The sequence below is a fragment of the Herpailurus yagouaroundi genome, unplaced genomic scaffold (genome assembly GCF_014898765.1).
Source record: "Herpailurus yagouaroundi ecotype Mexico unplaced genomic scaffold, PumYag 205, whole genome shotgun sequence".
Taxonomy (NCBI): Eukaryota; Metazoa; Chordata; class Mammalia; order Carnivora; family Felidae; genus Herpailurus; species Herpailurus yagouaroundi.
The window spans coordinates 14,923,416-14,945,863 of NW_024412436.1; the positions used below are offsets into that span (position 1 = coordinate 14,923,416).

The following is a 22,448-nucleotide window of genomic DNA, read 5'->3' on the forward strand; positions in this document are numbered from 1 at the left end:
GGCTGACGGTCCCCTCCCCGTGTCAGATGGTCCCCTCCCCGTGTCAGGAGGTTCCCTGGGTGGTGGGGACCGGGGGTTCCAAGCCGACGGCTGATGGTCCACTCCCCGTGTCAGATGGTCCCCTCCCCGTGTCAAGAGGTCCCCTGGCTGGTGGGGACCGGGGGTTCCAAGCCGACGGCTGACGGTCCCCTCCCCGTGTCAGATGGTCCTCTCCCCGTGTCAGATGGTCCCCTCCCCGTGTCAGGAGGTCCCCTGGCTGGTGGGGACCGGGGGTTCCAACCCGACGGCTGACGGTCCCCTCCCCGTGTCAGATGGTCCCCTCCCCGTGTCAAGAGGTCCCCTGGCTGGTGGGGATGGGGGTCCCAGGCCGACGGGCTGAAGGTCACCTTTTGGGAGAGGCCGAGACCGCGGTTGGGTTGGGTGTTATGTCTTGGTTTGCCGACTGGGACTCGGCCCGAGTGAGTCCGTTTGGGGCCTTGTCTCCTTCCGAACAACCGCCCCCCTTCTGACCCGCCCCTCGGCCTGCCTCAGGACGCCAGAAATGTGAGGCCCGGGCGCCACCCCCGCTTGCGCTCTGCAGGCCCGGCGGCGTGTGCTGACGCCCCGCGGTCGCGACTTGAGGCCCACGCCTTTTAAGTGGCTCCTCGTCTCCGCTCCTCTCCTGGCGTTCCAGTCGCGAGGGGCCGATGCGCCCGGTGGTCGGCGCTGCGAACAGGCCTCCGCAGCTTCTGAGAGAGTCCAGCCGGCCGGCGAGACCGCGGTGGTCCTGCTCAGGGTGGCCCCGGCGTCTGGAGTGCGCTTCAGAGCCACGGCCCCCGAGACCCGAACCAGCCGCAATCGAGCCGGAGAAAGACCGTGTTGAGGGGGTGACCTTTCTACGGGAAGTGGCTCGTTCGGTGATCTCAGGAGGCTGAGTTTCGGCTTCAGCAGAAACGTTACTACTGGGGTGGTGGCCGCAGCACGGACGCCCCCTTGTGCGACCAAGATACGATCAAGGCCTGTCCTGCCATCGGAATCAACTCTGTCCTTGCAGAGATGCCTGCCACTGGTAAGATCTGGTTTAGATAATCAAGAGAACGTGGGGGTGCGAATGTGCTGTGACTCGCGTAGGTGTTTGTGTCTAACTGGGCGAGTGCGGTTATCATTGGAGAAAGGTAAAAGCAAGGCGCCGGGTGCCGTGGCCATGAAGATCAGACTCTACGAGTGAGTTCTAAGAGGGAGGGGGGATGCGTTGGAAATAGAAGAGAAATTGGTCACGGGGAGGACCCGCTATCTCTAGCATCGTGGACAGACTGGAGTTTTCGATGGCAAAGCCAGCAGTCTGAAAGGTCGCCCCACTGCGCAATGGCCTGGGAGACACAGACGTAGGTGTTACCTTTCCGGGCCATGCCAGAATAAAGGACAAGAGAGACGAGAGAGGGTTTTATGTTTTAAGTATGACGTCTTGATCTGGCATCTGGGGAGGAAGCAGTCTCCATCGATGACGTCAGCGGCTTCCCTTCTTGCCGGTTTGTTTCGGAGGTCTCCAGTGTCTGCACAGGACCAGACGGCAGGTGGAGCCTTCTTTTGCGGTGGGATGTGCACCCAAGGTTCAGGTCCCTGCAGTGTGGCTGAGGACCGGTTTAGTCCCTTACGAGGAGGTTCAAGCGCAGTCTTTGTCCCTAATGATCGCAAATCAGAAGGGTGGGAGAGAATTGGAAACATTAATTCGGACAGTCACAGCCAGATATCTGAGCTGGAAACATTCAGGAACCGGTCCAGTTTACGGGCATATAACACATCCTCTACGACAGCAAGACTAGAATCTAATGTCTACACAGGTGCAAACATAGTTTTCCTGTCTAGAATCACCCCCGCTTTTTTTTTCCTACCAAGAGAACCGCAGTAAACAAATGGGTTTGTTTTTTTTTTTATGAAATTTGGTCTGATTATCTACGTAGAGCATCAAGAATAGCAATTGACCATATAAACTCTTTTATTTATTCTCCTTCAGCTAAGGCAGCAGAAGAGATGGTTTATCATACACGTGTCGCGTTCAGCCACAAACGAAAACACAATTAGTGCTTTAAGTCACAGGCCCAGGGAATCTCTCAAAGGTGGTGGTTGCGATCAGATGGTGATGGATGTTCTAGATCCATTGAATCAAGCTCCGGAAAGGAGGCTTGCAGTCCAACCGCTGGTAGCAGTGTCTCTGGCCTCTGGCTTTCCTTCTTTCTGGGTGCACACACTACTGGTCTATGTGGACCTCTGCCTCATCCTTCTTCTCTTACACTTCAGCCTGTGCATTTGCTGCTTCCTCCACTTAGCCTTCATGGCACAGAGTTTTCCAAGAAGATGGCGCTAAGGCTGAGCCATATAAACTCTTTTTAAAGCTTGAACTTCTAGGGGCGCCTGGGTGGTGCAGTCGGTTAAGCGTCCGACTTCAGCCAGGTCACGATCTCGCGGTCTGTGAGTTCGAGCCCCGCGTCGGGCTCTGGGCTGATGGCTCAGAGCCTGGAGCCTGTTTCTGATTCTGTGTCTCCCTCTCTCTCTGCCCCTCCCCCGTTCATGCTCTGTCTCTCTCTGTCCCAAAAATAAATAAAAACGTTGAAAAAAAAATAAAGCTTGAACTTCTCATAAGGGGTCTCAGACTGAACTTTTAAAAGCCTCTGAGAGGGGGCGCCTGGGGGGCTCAGTCGGTTAAGCGTCCGACTTCGGCTCAGGTCATGATCTCACGGTCTGTGAGTTCGAGCCCCGCGTCGGGCTCTGTGCTGACAGCTCAGAGCCTGGAGCCTGTTTCCGATTCTGTGTCTCCTTCTCTCTGTGACCCTCCCCCGTTCATGCTCTGTCTCTGTCTCAAAAATAAATAAACATTAAAAAAAATTGTTTTTTAAATAAAATCACAAAACTAAACTGGGTACAAATTTCCAGAAGAGAAAAACTAGATTCAAGCAGAACAAGAACTAATTATATTGGATTGAATAAACTCATGGAGATAATTGTAATTTTCCTGTGACTTTTTGTTTTAAACACTGCTGCTTCCTTAATGTTTTGTTTTTCTAGACTTAAGGGAAATGTATTCTCTTAAACTATTTGTGAATTAACAGCAATTTGGTAAAGTATACCTTTGTAAATAAAGATGAAATATTTACCTTTTCTCCATACCTGATGCCTCCAGAATTCAGAAACCCTTGAGTGTTCATTTCATATGCCATATAGTTCATTATTTGCATAAGCTCAGTAAGAATCTGTTCTCTTCGTAACAGGAAACAACTGGAAACACTGGCTATTTACCAAGGGTTTGACTGGAATGTCATATTTGAGCGAGAGGTGCATAAACTCAGATATGACCACACAGCTTTCAGGAACTGCTTGGATAAGTCGGTCTGGAGCCTTGTTCATAGGGTTCTTGGCAGCCTTACCAGGTAAGTTAGGAATGTCACTTCCTGGTAGAACCAGGAACCTCGGCATTTTGGGGGGGGGGTCTCAAGAAGACAGGAATTCACCCAAACTGTAAGTATTGCAGGTAACATGTGATGAAAATCCTCGGCTTGGCTTCCTGGCCTCAGAGGCTTTTATTTTTTTTTTTTAATGTTTTATTTATTTTTGAGACAGAGACACAGCATGAGCAGGGGAGGGGCAGAGAGAGAAGAAGACACAGAATTCGAAGCAGGCTCCAGGCTCTGAGCTGTCAGCACAGAGTCCGATGCGGGGCTCGAACCCACGGACCGTGAGATCATGACCTGAGCCGAAGTCGGATGCTTAACTGAAAGAGCCACGCAGGCGCCCCAGTTTTATGATTTTAAAGTTATCAGAAACTTGTACTTTTCAGAGTCCTTTCCATGAATCTCTTTGAAGATGAAGCATTTTGCAGGAATGCTTTTGCAAAAGTATCAAAATAAAACAAGAAAACGGCTTTTTTAATGATAGCCATTCTGACAGGTGTAAGGTGTTATTCCATTGTAGATTTGATTTGCATTTTGCTGATGGTGAGTGATGTTGAGCATCTTTGTGTGTGTGTGTGTGTGTGTGTATGTGTGTGTGTGTGTTTGGTTTTATTTATTTCTTTCTTTGTTTATTTATTTTGAGAGACACAGAGACCGTGTGGGTGGGGCAGGGAGAGAGGGAGAGAGAGAATCCCAAGCAGGCTCCACACTGTCAGCACAGAGCCCGATGTGGGGCTCGAACCCACAAACCGTGACCTGAGCTGAAACCAAGAGTTGGACGCTTAACCTTCTGAGGCACCCAGGTGCCCCTGTTGAACATCTTTTCATGTGCCTATCGGCATGAATGTATGTCTTCTTTGTCCTATCAGGTTCTGAATATCAAATTTCAGTTTGGACAATTTCCAACCACAGAGTTACTCAAAAAATCCTTTTGAATGAAATTCATCACCATTTTCATCCCCACCTGGCTTATATTTTTCTATTTTTTCCCCAGGCAGTAATTTTCTTCAAATGATATATTTAAGCTAAATAGTTGCTCCCAACCCCGCCCCCCCCCAACTTCTCGAAAGCCTGATAAAAAGGGAGCTGCTGTGGTTAAAGTATAAAAGTTGGCCAGACATAGACAAAGAAAAAATAATAGACATTAACAAAGGCTAGAGGAAGAAGGGAAAGGGGAACTATCATTTAATGGATTCAGAGTTTCTGTTTGGGGTGATAAAAAAAAAAGTTCTGGAAATGGATAGTGGCGATGGTTGTACCACATTGTGAATATACTCAATGCCACTTAATTATACACTTAAAGATGGTTAAATGGTAAATTATGTACATTTTAACACACACATATACATAAAGAATAGAGACTTAAGAGAAGTGTGAGACAACAACATCAAGATAATCTATACACATGTAATGGGAATGTAGGAAAATTTTTCAAATAAAGAATAGTTGAAAACTACACAAATTTGATGAAAAACATTATTACATCCAAGAAGCACAATGGACTCCAAGCTCACGAGCTCAATGGACAAAACAGGAGATCAACACCCAGACACATCACGGTAAATGCCCAAGGACAAGGAGAAAATCTGGAAAGAGCAAGAGAGAAGTGGCTCAATACATTCAAGGAGACTCCACAGCATTAACAGCTGACTCTTCATCAGAAACAGTGGAGACCAGAAGGCAGTGGGATGGCATATTCAAAGTACTGGGGGAAAACACCCTGGCAACTAAGAATCTTACATCTGGCGAAACTATCTTTCCAATATGAAGGTAAAATACATTTCCAGGTAAACACAAACTGAGAGAATTTGTTGCTCAAAGAGTCACTTGATGAGAAATACTAAAGGAAGTTCTTCAGGCTGAGAGTAAGTGACCCCAGAATGTAACTTGAGTCCACGTGAAAAAATAAAGAGCATCAGAAAAGCTAAGTAATATAAAAGACGGCATAAACACTTTTTTTCTTCTACTTTCTTCTCTTAACTGACTTAAAAAGCAGTTGTGTAGGAGCACCTGGGCGGCTCAGTTGGTTAAGCGTCTGGCCCTTGGTTTTGGCTCAGGTCTCGATCTCACGGTCCATGAGTTCTAGCCCCACATCAGGATCCACACTAACAGTGTGTACTTGGGATTCTCTCTCCTTCTCTTTGCTCCTCCCCCACCTGCATGCTTGCTCTCTCTTTCTCTCTCTCTCAAAATGAATAAATAAACTTTAAAAAAGTAAAATAAAAATGTTTTTAAAAGGCAATCCTATAAAGCAATATGTATGTCATTGTATTGTCGGCCCTATAGCATATAGAAATAGAAAATATTTAACAACAACAGCACAAAAGGTGTGATGGGAGGAAAGCTCCCTGGGATCAAGGAAATGACACCAGATGGTAACTCAAATCCACAGAAACCAATGAAGAGAAATGAAAATGTAAGTAAGAAGCCTAGTATAACAAACTCTATATACAGTTTCTCTCCTCTCAGTTTCTTTCTGAGGCATAAAATCATATAAACTAGCAACTATAATGGTGTATTTGGGACCTGTAACATACACAGATGTAATATGCTTAACAATAATAGCACAAAGTGGAGGAAAAAGAAATGGAACTATATAGGAGTAACATTTACATGTCACTGGAATTAGGTTACGGTAAACTTGAAATATTCTGATAAGTAAGTTGTATATGGTAAGCCCTAGAACAACCACCATGAACATAACCAAAACATGTAGTGAAAAAAAAATCATTAAAGGAATTAAAATTTTACACAAGAAAATATTCACTACATACAAAAGAAAGTGGTGAGGAGGAATAGAGGGGGGGAAAGACATGAGACATATAAGAAACAAAAAGTAAAAATAGCAAAGATAAATCTGGCTATCTCAGTAATAACATTAAGTGTGAATGTATTAAAGAATCAAATCAAAAGGCAGAGATTGACAGACTAGATAAAAAAATAAGCTCCAGCCACAGATCTTCCTTGACTTTCAATAGGGTTGTGTCCTGATAAACCCACGTAAGTTAAAAATATGAACTCTAAGTCAAAATACATTTTTGTAGGTTACACCTAACCTACAGAACATCATAGCTTAGCTCTGCATACTTTAAATGTGCTCAGAATGGGGCGCCTGGGTGGCGCAGTCGGTTAAGCGTCCGACTTCAGCCAGGTCACGATCTCGCGGCCTGTGAGTTCGAGCCCCGCGTCAGGCTCTGGGCTGATGGCTCAGAGCCTGGAGCCTGTTTCTGATTCTGTGTCTCCCTCTCTCTCTGCCCCTCCCCCGTTCATGCTCTGTCTCTGTCCCAAAAATAAATAAACGTTGAAAAAAAAATTTAAAAAAAAATGTGCTCAGAACACTTACACTGGCCTACAGTTGGGCAAAACCACCTAACACAAAACCTATTTTATAATAAAGTGTTGAATATCTCACATAACTTATCGAATATACTGTACTGAAAGTGAAAAGCAGGATGCTTAAGTGTATCAGTCGTTTACCCTCATGAGCACATGGCTGCCTGGATGCTGTGGCTTACTGCTGCCTCCAAGCATCACCAGTGTTGCCTCACACAGGAAAAAATAAAAATTCAAGGGGCGCCCGGGTGGCTGAGTTGGTTAAACGTCTGACTCTCAGTTTTGGCTCAGGTCACGATCTCACAGTTTCATGGATTTGAGTACCACGTCCGGTTGTGCTGACAGCTATTGTGCTGACTTGTGGAGCCTGCATGGGATTCTCTCTCTCCCTCTCTTTCTACCCCTCCCCCACTCACTCTGTCTCTGTATCTCTCAAAATAAACTTAAAAAGTAAATAAAAAAATAAAAATTCAAAATTCAAAGTACTACCGAATGCATATTGCTTTCACACCATCATAACATTGAAAAATCATTAGCCGAACCATCTTAAGTTGGGGACTATCTGTATATAGTGACTACAAGAGACACACTTCTGATTCAGAGATACAAATAACTTGAAAATAAAATAATGGGAAAAGACATATCATGCAAACAGCAACCATAAGAAAGCTGGAGTGGTTTTGCAAATATCAGACATAACAGACTTGAAACATAAAGGACATTTTATAATGCTAGCAAAACTGATAGAAGTGAGGGGACAAGTAGTTCAACAGTAATAGCTGGAGACTTGAATAATGGAGAGAACAGCTAGATGTGATCCACACGGGAATAGAAGACTTGAAAACTCCATGAACCCACTAGACCTAAAAAGTATCTGTAGAGCACTCTATACAAAAATAGCAGAATATGTATTCTTTTCAGATGGACATGGAACATCCTCTTGGATACACCACATCTTAGGTCATAAACTAAGCTTTGAAAAGTAAAAAGGATTGCAATGATACAATGTTTCTGAGCAATGGAATGAAAGTCAAAATAGAAAGAAATTTGGGAAATTCACATATATGTGGGAATTAAACAACACAGTCCTAAATAACCCATGGGTCAAAGACACAGTCGCAAGGAGAATTAGAAAAAAAACTTTGAATGAAAATTAAGACACAGAACACCAAACGTGATGAGGCGCAGCAACTCAGTACTTAGAGGGAGATCTGTAGCTGTCAATGCTTTTTTTATTCCCAACATTTTATTTTTTTTACTGTGGTAAAATACACACAACATAAATTTACTACCTTAACCATGGTTTATGTGTACAGTTCAGTGATAGTAAGTCCATTCGTGTTGTGCAACCATCAGCACCTGCCAACTTCAGAACTGTTTCTTTCCATCTTGCAAAACTGAAACTCCCTCCCCAAGTTCTATTTTCTGTGTCTGATTTTGACTCATCCAAGTACCTTATATAAGTGGAATCACAGCATTTGTCCTATGTCACTGGCTATTTCACTCAGCATGATGTCCTCAAGGTTCATCCGTGTTGCAGCCGGTGTCAGAGTCTCCTTCCTTTTGAAGGCTGAATAGTATTCCATTGTGTGCATACACCATGTTTTGCTTATGCATCCGTCAGTGGGCACTTGGGTTGCTTCCACATTTTTGCTATTGTGAATTGCTTCCATGAACATGGTGTGCTAATATCTTTCCAAGCCCCTGCTTTCCGATTCTTTTATATGCCCAGAACTGGAATTGCTGGATCACGTGGTAATTCTATTTTTAATTTTTTAATGTTTGCCAACTTATTAAAGGATGTGACAAAGGATATGAACCAAGAGCCAGATGGAATTGATGCACAGGGTGAGGTATGGGTAAAGGGCTTGGAATTCTGTGCCCCCTCCAGGGACATGACCCTCTCCGCATCTCCACGTGTTCACCAATCCAGAAGTTCCTATTTTTTATTTTTTTGCAGGTTCACCACACTGTTTTCCACAGCAGCTGTATCATTTTACATTATTGCCAACAAAACAGGATAGTTCCAAGTTCTCTACATCCTTGCCAATACTTTGGTTTTAATTTTTTAAATGTTTGTTTTTGAGAGAAATGGGGGGGAAGGGGCAGAGAAAGAGGGGAACAAAGAATCCGAAGCCAGCTCCAGCCTGAGCTGCCAGCACAGAGGCCAATGTGGGACTCGAACCCACCAGCAGTGAGATCATGTCCTGAGCTGAAGTCAGACACTTAATTGACTGAGCCACCCAGACATCCTTCATTTATTTTTTTTTTTATGTTTATTTTTGAGAGAGAGAGCCAGAGAGAATGAGTGGGGGAGGGGCAGAGATGGAGGAAGACACAGAATCCCAAGCAGGCTCCAGGCTCCAAGCTGTCAGCACAGAGCCCAACGCAGGGCTCGAACCCATGAACCCTGAGATCATGACCTGAGCCAAGTCGGACGCTCAACCGACTGAGCCCCCCAGGTGCCCCAGATTTTTGTTTTTTAAATATAGTAACCATCATAGCGGATGTGAGGTGGTATCTCATTGTTTTGATTTGCATTTCCCTAATGGGTGGCGATAAGCATCTTTCCATGTGCTTCTTGGCCATTTGTACATATTCTTTGGAGACATGCCTATTCAAGTCCTTACATGGTTTTAATTTTGTTTTTTATCACTGGGGTTTAGGATTTCTTTATATATTGTGGATATTAACCACTTATGACTTGCAAGTATTTTGTCCCATTTTGTGGATTGTCTTTTAATTCTGTCGACAGGGTCTTTTGATGCACAAAACTTTTAAATTTTCATGAAATCCAATTTGTGAAAGTGACTTGTATACGTTCATTTCATTGAAATTCTGAGTAGTTTTAGAGCTGGAGGGAGTTTTGAAAAGAGGACGAATATTCTTCCCTGGCAGGCCAAATGAACTGGTGGTGATCACTCTTTCGAATTGTTTGGCAACATATAGTAAGGCAACTAGGGACTTGTTAGTGGCCTCAGACCCCATCTACTGTTAGGACTGCCTCTTAGGACTAGAGGTTCTAGAAGCCTTAAAAATGTTTCGCCTGTATATCTAGGGTGAACCCATTACCAAAAAACTTTAGGACAAAAGTTGTCTTCTCCAAGCCCAGCTGTTTTGAGATAGTAAGTTCCGTAGGTTACTCTTAACATTAGTGATTTTGCCACTGGCTGCTTCTAGTAGCTGTATAGAATGTTCATCTATATATACTTATTATTAAACTTAAGAGTTAACATAATCTAGAGTCTCAAAGCTCCCAGCTGCTTCAGAATGTAGTAGAGTGTAGCAGGAAGTATCTGAGCTTTGGAGGCAGGCAGGTCTGTGTTCAAATCCCACTCAGGCACTTGCTCGTATGATCCCGGAGATATGCTGCCTACCCTGTGTTTAGCTTCTGCAGCTAGAGTAAACCCTGCTTTCAAAGGCAGTTGTGAAGCCTGTAGGCACATACGGAAAACATACACACAGCAGTCCTTCTGGACGCGATAGCTAGGAATATAGCTTGTTGGAAGCAGAGCTCCACAACCTTTTGTGCATGAAATACAAAGAAAACAAGTAGCACTGGTTACAACACATTTATTTACGTACCCTGTTGTGTGACCGGGAGGTGCTTTTCACTTCCAATAATTGAATTCGGTTATAACAATTAAAATTCCAGAAGGTAAACTAGTAATTTATTGTTGCTCATGAGCATAAGTAAACAGACATGGTACCACATAAAGGAATTTTAAACACTTCTCAACTTTTGGTAATAGCTTTGAATATGGACCACACACTTTGGCAGTGGACCTAATAAATCACCAGTAAGCGTGTAAATCTCATCATTCTCTTCAGACACAAGAGGAAAAATTTGGATTTAACTTTTGAATTTTAGGAATTTAACAGATTCTTAGGAAGCTGGAAAAGGCCGACATTACTTAAGCCTATCGTACTTACCACGAATACAATGGACTGCTATTAAAAATAAAACGGTAAGCAGCAGTCAACTAATTGCTAGTTTCATTTTTTATGTTAGTATTTTTTGAAAAGATTCGACCTCAGACGGCAGGCTACAGATGTTTGTTATTTCAGAGGAGTCTTAACCTACTAATTAACCTTTCACGGGCTAAAGGGACTCTGATCTCAAGAACTTGGATGGCATTATCGAATTGGGACTTTATATTATAGATTAGAAATAGTCATTTCCAAGAGACTGCATCATAGAGGACGCTCCTTTCAGAATGCCTTTATTCTTGGCTTCAAATCGTACTCGCGTGGTATTTTTAGAGGGTTTGGTAAATACTAACAAATGGGTACTCACTGCTAGGGCAGGACATAAGAGTGTGCTGATCACCAAGTATGAGATTTTACATCACATTAAATTAAAATTATATACTGTTGGAAATAGACAAGATAGGGAGTTCCTAGATCCTAGAAAATATTATGGCTAAGGAAATAGAGAACTCAAGAAAAGAATCCACCTCCAAGAAACTATTTCAGGAAAATAGAGTTAAGTGCCCTGTCTTAGGAAAAAGGTTATTAGTAATAAGGAACAACTGGGACATCATACATCGTTTCTTTGGAGATTAAAGTGCGGGCTATGACGTGGCATATAAAATAATGCATAAAATAGTGCAATCTTCAGGTGCCATAATTTTTGTTTATTACACATAACCTATGCTCATGTGTCCATTTCTTCTAAAAAAAATTCAGCTGTAGTGACACCTTTAGCTTATTTATTTAGGCATTACTGATACTGTTTTACCCACCTTCGGGGCTACATAGAACATTTTAACATTTTAATAAGTAGAATAACAGCGCATACATCTTGAAACTACTAGAGATTAAGGCAAGCCCCTGTAAAGTTCAGTACTCCAAAAAACACGTTTTACCCAAAAAAAAAAAAAAAAAAAAAAAAAAAAAAAAAAGCTGCTTCCAAAACCAGTGGCTTTAGACCAGATGGCACCCAACAGTTTTTACAACAGTGTGATTAATTACTCTGACCACATCTGTGTTTGCCTCATTATTTCCAGGCTCTGAACATAAAAGAGGAACTGAAAAGCAGCAGGTTCTGTAACCTTGGGTTCTGAAATAATCCATCTTTCAGATTATGGCTCCGTTAGGGTGAGGCAGGGGCAAGTCCCCGTCATTGCCTTCTTACGCCTTTCCACACGTGTCTATGTCTATGGCGCTCACCTTACCCAGTTTACAAGTGGGCGCGACCCATTACGATAGAGAAGCCTCCCCTGAAAAGCAGCCGAGGGTGATTCGTGAAGTGTGGTCCCAGGACAACACAACTCACACGCAGCACCGAAGCGCCTGCCGTCTGACACGGGGCGAGGCAGCTCGAGCGCGGGAGGATCATCTACACCTTTCCTGCCGCCACGTGGCAGTTTTAGCTGATGCCAATAATTCGTCATCTGCTGAACCTTAAATACTGCTACCCAAAAGCAAGTACAACAGCCATCAAATTGGTCAAGGCGCTATCCTAACATGCTTTTCGGCGAGAGATCTTCGGCCAGATTTAAGCCTTAAACAAACCGCTGATGAATGTGTTGTACTTCATCCCCCACCGCTACGGGCACTGACCTCGTGACACGTGGTTACAAGCGTGTCCTCTGGAAATGTGGATTTTGAAACAGAAAAATCTACCTTCTGATAGTGTGAATGCCTGTTATGGAAGCCACACACTCATGTTAACTAATGGAAGACTACACATACATTTAGGGTATCTAGATGTGGTTTACAAAGGAACCTGGAAAAGTTGAAACAATTAACAACTGTTGATCATCTGAGGTTCTATCCTTTGATGCATCAGGATCCGACTTTGTAAACCTGTAAACATGTTACTTTAAAGAGTCTTCCTATCACCAGGAAAGCAGACTAGTAAAGGCCATGGAGTATCCGGTGGGCCTGCTCCAAAGTTAGGACAATATGGCTAAATCCTAGGATTACAAAAACGAGACCTGCTGAGAAAATGAGTTCCAGACGGGGACTTTTATGGATGACCTTGGCTGACAAATGTTTTTTGGAAATTGTTTTATTTTAAAATTACCTTCCCAACAAACCATGTAACACTTGGATGTTATGGTGTTTCATTGCAAACACACAACATTGTCAATGGAGTTTCCAAGTCAGACATAGAATGGACCAAAATCTAAGGACAGTATTCTGTAAGGACAATATTAAAAATGGATAAGAAAAAGTTCCATTTGGTGAGGTTAAAGGATGCATAACCATGTCGTGTTGGACGGATAAAAAGGGTGGTAACCTTGTGCTTTTATTCAACTAAGGGACTTACCAAATCCTTAGGTTTTATGCAGGTGTCAGACTCCCACCTGGAAAGGGACAGTTTTCTAGATTACACCTAAACTTAAATAACTGAAGCCCACGGCAACAGTTGTTTAAAAGAACTCACCAGTCAAATAATAACTACATAATTTAGTACATTAAAATAAATCTAGGACAGTAAGAGGTGAAATGTCTCAAAAATATACAACTGGGGGAAATAACCACCGCACACAATTTGGAGGTTGTTAAAGTGACCGCTTAGAAGGGTGAACAGTGCAAGACATGCTTTTCCAGTTACACGCTCAAAACAGGAGTGCAAACGAAAATTAAAGCTTTTGTTTAAAGTTGTAGGATAAGGAAAGCTTGAAATTAATATTTAGAAGCTTCCCTCGGGTCATCCCCCAGAAACGAAATGATCAAAATGCTTTCTCGCTGTACGATTTTCTTCAATGAGCTTCCTTTCAATGGCAAAACTGCATCCCACAGCTAGGTCCCCTACTCACCGCCGTGGTGATCGCCACACGGCTCCGTGAGCACACACGGTGGTGAGTAAGGGATACCTGTAGTCACCAGAGTCCGACATCAATAGAGTCTTGGGAGTTTGGGCTTCTGCCTCGGCCAGTGTACCTGAACCCTACAGAGAACAGACAAAGCGATGGGCTTCAGAGCCCTCTCGTTCCTGTAAGACCGGAGGGCAAATGGACTAACAGATTCCTCCCTAGAGGCGAGCTGCCGGGATGGAGGGCGTGAAGCGCTGAAAGAAACCGCTGCGGCTCTAAAAAGTGGAGAAGTACAGAGGTTCCAGATCAATACCAGTGCAAGAGCTGTTTAAGTGAGCTGACTAGGCGATGCATGCATCCATCCATGCAAATGTAGGACATGGCCCCCAAAGAGAACTGAAAACGTGTATCTAACAACTGGAGAAGTCCCTTGCCAGTAGTTTATAAAAATAGATAGTCAATACTGTAGAGGCCCCTTCTACAGTCAACGCTATGGAAGTCCGTCTTAGTTACCCATTACTTCAATACCAAAAAGCATTTACTACTTTTCAGACATTCCAGACAAAGGTCACTTATAACAAAAGGTCAGCTTTTTTTTTTTTTTAAACAAGATACTGTCCATTTAAAAAGTAGGTCTCTTCTTTCAAGTGAAACAGGACGTTTTCTGTATTTGACTTAACTTCTAGTCTGTCCAGACTTTGTTTCAGGTCCTTCTGTAATGTGCATATACGCAGGACAAACAAACCGACTTTAAACACCATCCGCACAGAAAAAAGTGAACTCCTCGACATGATAGAGCAGGTCTGGTTAGTACAAATCTATTGCAAAGTAAAAAGAATCTGTGCGTGGGTCCCACCAGGAGGCGGGGACGCGGCGTCCCAGCCCGGAGGGTTCCAGCGGAAGGTGTGTCCCGAAAGCCCGAGAAGCGACTGGGCATCCGGGTCCGCGTCACCGTTCCCGCCACCATCGTCACGCCAACGCTACCGGGCCTGGTCCCCCTCTGCAGCTCCAGGCACGCCCCGCCTCACTTCCGGTTCCGGAGCCGCTTAGATTTCCTAAGAGAGTCCGTGGCCTCCGCTGCCTTTTTCCGCTTCCGGGGGGGCCTCCTCGCCGTGCCCCGACGCCGCAGCGTCCCCGACGGCGCTCTCCATGACCTCCCGCAGCTTGTGCTCCAGCTCGGCCAGCCGCGCGCTCTGCTCGCCGATGATCTGCGTCTGTTCCAGCAGCTTCTGGTCCTGGTCCTGAAGCTGCTTCTGCTGCTCCTGCACTTTAGTGCGCAGCTCCGACACCTCCCGCCTGAGCACAGTCACCCCCGCGCCGTTGGTCTTCACCTGCTGCTGGAGCTTGGTGACCTCCTGTCGCGACGGGTTTTGCTTGGAGAAGAGCTGCATGGTCGTGAGGGCCGCAGAAGGTCCCGGAACTGTGGAGGGAGAGTTTCAAGCGGTCAATCACTTCAAACGTCTCACTCCTGGCAACACTTCAGTAACGAAGCTTATTTTGAAGCGGGGTATCATTGTAGCAGGACTCCCGCTATCGCCTCTTGAAAGCCCACTCGGTTTACTGCGTTAACAATACCGGAATCTGACTTCTGATCCTCCTGTTCCTGCCACATGATGCGTACCGCCAGCACGTGGAGAAGGGCACTTACTGACATAAACCTGTCCTAAGTATTATAAAACGTTTTTAAGACCTACTAAGAAAACAAAAGTAGTAAAATTAGAATACGATTATTTTCTGTCTTATTTCTCACGTGCAAATACAAACGTTAGACTTTGAAGTACAGGCCTATCATGTTCTTTAAAAACATTTTTTAAAAATCTTTATTTTTGAGAGACAGAGAGAGAATGTGAGCAGGGGAGGAAGAGAGAGAGAGGGAGACACAGAATCTGATGCAAGCTCCAGGCTCTGAGCTGTCAGCACAGAGCCTGACGGGGGCTCGAACTCATGAGCCATGAGACCGTGACCTGAGCTGAAGTCGGACACGTAACCGACTGAACCACCCAGGCGTCTGCCCCAAGGCCTATCATGTTCGTAAGTCCTCTGTGCACTTAGATGTAAAAGCTTCAACTTCAGCCAAACAGAGATGCCATTAAAAAAGGGGGGCTACATCACATGTGATGATCATGAAGAATTTCTGACATGCAGGAAGGATCTGGAATCACTCTGTTTTAGGAATAGAATGTAACATCGGCATAAAAAGCACTATCCTAGGGGCACCTGGATGGCTCAGTTGTTAACCATGTGACTCTTGGTTTCTGCTCAGGTCATGATCTCAGTTCAGTAGTTTGAGCCCAGCATAGATAGGGTTCTACACTGACAGGAGCCTGCCTAGGATTCTCTCCCCTCTCTCTGCCCCTCCTTCTGTCTCTTTCTCCCTCTCTCTTGGCCCCATCCCCGCTCACACTCTCTGTCGCTCTCTCTCAAAATAAACAAATAAACTTAAAAAAAAAAAAACCCACTATTATAATCTACCTTTAAAAAAATGTTACCTCTTGTTTTCTACAAGAATGGTGGATCTATTCATACCCTGCACTCATCTCACTTTCTCCTGCACACACACATAAGCAGGATATTTTCCTCGACTGACACATCCCTCCTCCTCCTCTCTCTGCTTACCTTTATCTGATTTCCACGAACCACATAGAGGCTTCAATCAATCCTTACCTCTTGTGAACTCTCAATCAGACCAGTCAACAATGACTCTATCTTCCTTAAGATTCTGTCTGTCCTAATTGTTTGGCATTTAAATGGACACTTCTTTAAAATATCTCTCTTGCCGGCTATAATTTCATTTTGAGTCTGCATATATCTTACCTGGGGACATAGTAAGATCCTCGAGAGCAGACACCACGTATTACACTTCCTTTTAGTCTCCACAGGACACAGTACAGTGCTGTGCGCATAACAGGTACTCAATAAATAACTGACGTATTAATGCTGAGATGCTGTAGGCTTTATTATTAAATTACAGAGAGCCACTCGATTACCCCACTGAGTACTCCAGGGAGCTAACTAATCCAAACAAAACAAAATGTCTTACTGAAAGTGTTTTCTTGATTTAAAGTATTTGCAAGGGTTGAAGATATTCTGAACAATTTGGTCTTTCAGTAGATAAAGGCACAAATCTCTAGGCTATGATGTACTTTTGCAAAATAGCTACCACAGAAGAAGTGACAGTGTTTAAAATACCTTTATGCACCTTGTCTTTTAAAGTAGCAGCCAGACAGCCTGGGGACTGAAATAATTACCTGAATATTCCATGAAGAATTTGGGGTTTTTTTCCTCGTATGTTTAATTCTGTTTTAGCATAATGGATATTAACTAGTCAGAAACAAACAAACAAAAAAAACAAAAAACTCCCTATATCTATAGCTCTTCACCCAGAAATTCTAACAAATGTATTGTGAGTCAGTAGCTATGGATATGTACAAAGATTTAGCCATGAGATTGTTCTTCAAAGTGTAGTTTAAATACCGAAAACTAGAGACAAATGTGCTTAACGGTAGTGGATCAGTTATACAAGTTAGGGTCTCTAATCAATCTATCATTAATGATCATGTTACAGATACACATTTACACACAGAAAAGGTCAAGATATATGATTAAATGGGGGGAAAAAGTGAGTTACAAAACTCCGTGTGTTACTTTAAACCGAACATATAATAAACAAAGATACCTGGAGGAGAGCCCATGAGTCTTCCAGAGACGTCTGATCCTGGTAATTTCCTCTTTAGAATTGGGACGATCTTTTCATCGAAGTACTCCATTGCCATGGAGGAAATATCCCTTAACTCTTGAAGTACTTCGTGAGCTCGCTGAGGGGCTCTGGTAGAATTGACGTATCTCAACACACGATAAATCTCGTCGATCACCTAAAGTAAAGAGTTCTCGTTAGCACTTTCAAGTTTGCTTTTAAATTTTTTTTTTTTTCAACGTTTATTTATTTTTGGGACAGAGAGAGACAGAGCATGAACGGGGGAGGGGCAGAGAGAGAGGGAGACACAGAATCGGAAACAGGCTCCAGGCTCTGAGCCTTCAGCCCAGAGCCTGACGCGGGGCTCGAACTCACGGACCGCGAGATCGTGACCTGGCTGAAGTCGGACGCTTCACCGACTGCGCCACCCAGGCGCCCCTCAAGTTTGCTTTTAAAAGGCAATGGCTGAGTAAGGAGAGAAGGGCCGGCCCCTCCTCCGGTCCCCACAGAGACCAGAGGGCTGGGCTTGCTCTAACACTCCCCGCGTTTCATTCGCACGTTTCTACAGATCCTCCGTATCAGGCGCTGGGGCCGAGCGAGCATGAATAAAATACAGCTCCTGTTCTGAAGGAGACGGCAGTGAAACCGGGCGACACATGGGTGGGGCACGAGCTGCTTCGCTCTGGCCCCAGACCACCCCCCACCCCGGCCCCAGTGCCTCCCATAGTCCTTTCCTCTCGCTGTCGGCAGGGGCTCGATCCTCTGGGTTCTGTTTCTGTAAGACCGGCTGTGGACCGGAATGAGGTGTCCCCAGACCCCACTTTTCCCGCGATCCCAAAGGGTAGCAAGAGACTCCTCCCTTCATGGGGAATTGCCTGGCAAACACGGAGGAGAAACCGTTCCGACCACCCTGGCTCCCAATTCTCTTACTGGAACCATAGCTGAACCTGCATTTCCACCCTCAGCTTTCATCCCTAGAACGAACTGATAAATCACACCCGTCAACTCATTCGTACCATATTCTCTTTAGTGTATGTGGGCTTTTAAATATATTGTGAACACGAGATATCTCTTTCCATTTGCTCAAGTCTTCCATTAGGGAAAGTAAACTCTGGGGGTGCCTGAGGGGCTCAGTCGGTTAAGCATCTGACTTCGGCTCAGGTCATGATCTCACAAGTGAGTTCGAGCCCTACATCAGGCTCTGTGCTGACAGTGTGGAGCCTGCTTCAGATTCTCTTTCTTTCTCCCTGCCCCTCCCCCACTCGTTCTCTCTCAAAAATAAATATTAAAAAATTTAAAAAAATAAGTGAATAAAGATACATTAAAAAAGGTAACATTTCTAACTTTTACTACATACAGATTATTTTAGTCGAGTGGGATAATTCATGTTTTCAGTAAAATTAAGAACATTCTCTTTCCAAAAATTATATGCAAAGGACAAGATGAAGGAGGATTGACCATGGCACGCCAGCCCCACAACGCTTCTCCCATTCGGTTACCAGTGGCTGCAATGGCACTTATTAAGAAAACACGGTATTTACCCAATTTTCACAATATTTCACTTTCTAATTGGGTTTAATTACTTTAGCAGCAAGAATGTAATGGCGGAATGAGTCTTGAGGTCTCCTGGAGCGATCACAGGCCACAGGTTGGTCACTTAAACTCTCTTATTTTAGTAACTTTTGATTTTCTACTTCTTAGAAGATCATTCCTTCAATCTTCTTTTTCTTTTTCTAGTAATCTCTACACCCAACGTGGGGCTCAAATTCACGACCCTGAAGTTAAGAGTCATGTGCTCCACTGACCGAGCCAGCCAGGCGCCCCCCGGCCGCTTAAACTCTTACTGGCTGTTTCTACAGCTTTCAAATGTGCCACATGCTGAGTCCTACCTGAGCGTGAGATGATAAAAATAATGAAAATATTTTAAAAGTAGGATACATACCAGATATGGTGAGGGACCACCGTATTTTTAGAACATGCAGCTCACTGTGTCGTGCTCATGTTTACTTCATTTCATTTGTTTTCACATTTTTATTTAAATTCTAGTTAACATATAGCGTAATACTGGTTTTGGGAGAATCCAGTCATGCTCATGTTTCCACTGGCACAGCAGTAAATGACATATTATGGATACGATTTAAGTCTTCAGACTCTTGTGAGGGAGAATTTCTATCTTGTTTAATCCACTGTTCAGCAAAGTTCCTATCAGAAAACTGAACCTCATGTGTCATTTTTTCTCACTTTCCATCTTTTTGTACTTGAGATCTTTTTCCCTTCTACCCCTTTAATCAAACATTTTTGTTCATAGTTTAAAATCTGAAGTGCATTTAAAATTTTCTGAAGATTTGTACGTGGCATGTGTTTGACTGTATCCTTTTAAAATTTCTCTTAGAATACTAGTCAGTTTCAGAGGCACCTGGGGGGGCTCAGTCCGTTAAGCGTCCGACTTTGGCTCAGGTCGTGGGTTTGAGCCCCGCATCAGGCTCTGTGGTGGCAGCTCAGAGCCTGGAGCCTGCTTCGGATTCTGTGTTTCCCTCTCTCTCTCTGCCCGTTCCTCACTTGTGCTCTGTCCCTCTCTCTCAAAAATAAACATTAAAAAAAAATATTAGTCACAATTTCTTTTTTAAGTTTTATATTCTTGTATGGTTTTCTCAAAGGTGTTTTCCCTGTTTTATTGTGTTTTGTATCAGTTTGGTGATTCTTTACTCTCTGTTCCCATTTAAGACCGGAGCACACAGACGGCTCATAGGAACCCCTTGGTCAGCGAAGACAGCGGGTGGGGTGGCCACAAAAGTCAACGTGAGAACAGACTGATTCTTCTTTTTTTTTCTTTCTTTTTTAAAGTTTATTTATTTTGAGAGAGCATGAGCAGGAGAGGGGCAGAGAGAGAAGGAGAGACAGAATCCCAAATAGGCTCCGCACTGACAGCGTAAAGCCTGACACAGGGCTTGAACTCACGAACTGGGAGATCGTGACCTGAGCCAAAATCAAGAGTCAGACCTTAACCGACTGAGCCCACCAGGCACCCCCTCTTCTTTTTTCAATGTAAAGGCTCGGGGACTGTTTATATTTATTTTGGGACACGTACAGTAAAGGGAAGAAATGCTCCTAAATAACACTGATTTTTAAGAGTGTCTTCATGTTAAAATCAATTATAAAAAAAACAAAAAACAACATCCTGGAAACATTCGATAAACTCAAATTGAAGGCTATTTCTCAAAACAAGGGACTTGTGTTCTTAAAAAAGGTGAAGATCGAGACAACACAGAAGCAGCACAGGGGACTACTCCCGGGGGGGGGGGGCGGACACTACTGTCCCAGGGGGGACATTAAGGAGGTAAAGTCTACGCGTGACCCCAGGCTGGGTTCTGGATGGAGAAAAAGCAGCAGGGAGGGTTATCGCTGGATCAGGGATGAAATCTGAATGTGGGCTGTCGGGGAAGTGTTACCTTATCAAGGGTACATTTCCTGATTTTTGTGCTGCTCAGTAAGAGAGATGTGCTTTCTCAGGAAATACATGGAAATATTTCAGAATAAAGGATCACAGTATCTCCACTATTTTCAGAAAAAAAAGCCAGCTTCAGAGAGAGAGTGAAACAAATGGGACGGACAAACAGTAAACAGTTGCTGGATGTGGAAAAGAGACACACAGGAGCTCAGTGTGCGATTCCTGCAATTTTTATGTGAATGTGAAACTGCATCGAGACAAGTTACCAAAATGAGAAGAGATTAAAAAATGCTACCCCACCAGTCCCCCGCCGCCTCTCCGGCCAAAACGCTAAAAACAAACCGACAAAACCTAATACATAGATTTGAAGTTTGTTCGGGGGAAATCTAGACTCATGACCTCGCATCATCACTTACACTGAAAATCCTGACTTTGGGGAACCAGCATGTTTCAGCAAAAGTGTTTCCGGGGCCCCTAGTAATGCTTCAAAACAGGGACTTGTCCCTGTCTTTCTCCTTCCATGTCCCAGAACGGTTAGCTGGCCTCTGCTCACTTGTGTGCCTCAGCACGTGTGAACTGCCAACACGGACCACGAACTTACTGTAAGAAGTGGGACTTCCAGGTCAGAAGGCTTGAAAACCGTACGCGGGGGTAAGCCCGGTATCTGCAAGCTCTCAGTTCTGAGAGAAGATGAATGGAGGACCAACAGAGCGGTTGGGGTCGGCAGCTGTGGCCCTGGTGGACCCGCAGCGGTCTCACGGGAACACAAGCACACACGTGTCCTCCCCGAGTGTCGTACACGGCTGTTCCCCAGACAGGAGGAGCTGTGACAGACCATGTGGCCTACAAAGCCAGAAACACGTACCGCCTGGCCTTTTACAGGAAAACTTTGCGGATCTCTCCCCAGGGAGGACAGTGGCAAACTCCCAACTGCTCTGAACTCTTTAGAGATTTTCTCCTAACGCCGTTACCGGTATCGTCCCCGTCCAGAGACGCCATCTTAACCCCCTTCCGTCAGACCTGGTTTTTCGCTCAGTAGAAAGGCAATGACCTAGCTGTGAGGAGTTGGAGAAGGGACCTGTAGGCTGAAATCATTTTTATTTTTATCTTCTATTTTTTAGAAAGAGAGAGCAAGAGTGTGCGAGCGGGGGAGGGGCAGAGAGGGAGAGAGAGAATCCCAAGCTGGTTCCACGCTGTCAGCTCAGAGACCGACTGGGGCTTAATTTGAGCTCGTGACCTGAGCCGAGATCAAGAGTCAGACACTTAACCGACCGAGGTCCCCAGCAGCCCCTAAATCATTTCTAAATATAGACTTGCAACCCAGCCTCCTGTGTCAGCCCCACTGTCGCTGGTGCCTGGAGCTTTCCAGAGGCTGGCTGTACAGACAGCGCTGCCTCCCGGCTCCCCACTGCCCAGCTAGGGTTTAAACTCCTCCGCCCTGCCAGGCCTGCTGCCACTGGTTCATGTACTTTCCAGCTCCCAGACTTCTGGTGCTCCGCTCTCCTGACCTCGCTCTCATGGGTCTCCGTCTTTTCTTCCTCTTTAAAATTAGCTCCTTCGCTATCTGAGCAAGCTTTGGGACGGGTCAGAGGTAAACATGTATTCAGTCTGCCATCCTGGACCTACCATTTGATGTAAAGAGTAAATCTGCTCTTTCGAGAATAATTTTAACAAAGCTTTTTTTCCAGCCGTTAGTGTAAAATCCCAAAACTCTGATATAAATCAAGTGTTCTCATTTAAACTGCAATGTTGATATGACCCAGATTCACTTACGTAGCTCA

General features: G+C 44.5%; 1 protein-coding gene across 1 annotated transcript in view; it reads right to left on the minus strand.

The window, feature by feature from the left end:
* Positions 1–10,314: 10,314 nt before the first annotated feature.
* FBXO28 (F-box protein 28) overlaps positions 10,315–22,448 on the minus strand; it is a 74,570-nt gene continuing 62,436 nt past the window's right edge. The window contains 3 exon segments of the mRNA XM_040451659.1: positions 10,315–14,624; positions 14,626–14,945; positions 17,202–17,397. Coding sequence (XP_040307593.1) covers positions 14,550–14,624; positions 14,626–14,945; positions 17,202–17,397 — 591 coding nt within the window. The 3' untranslated portion in view covers positions 10,315–14,549.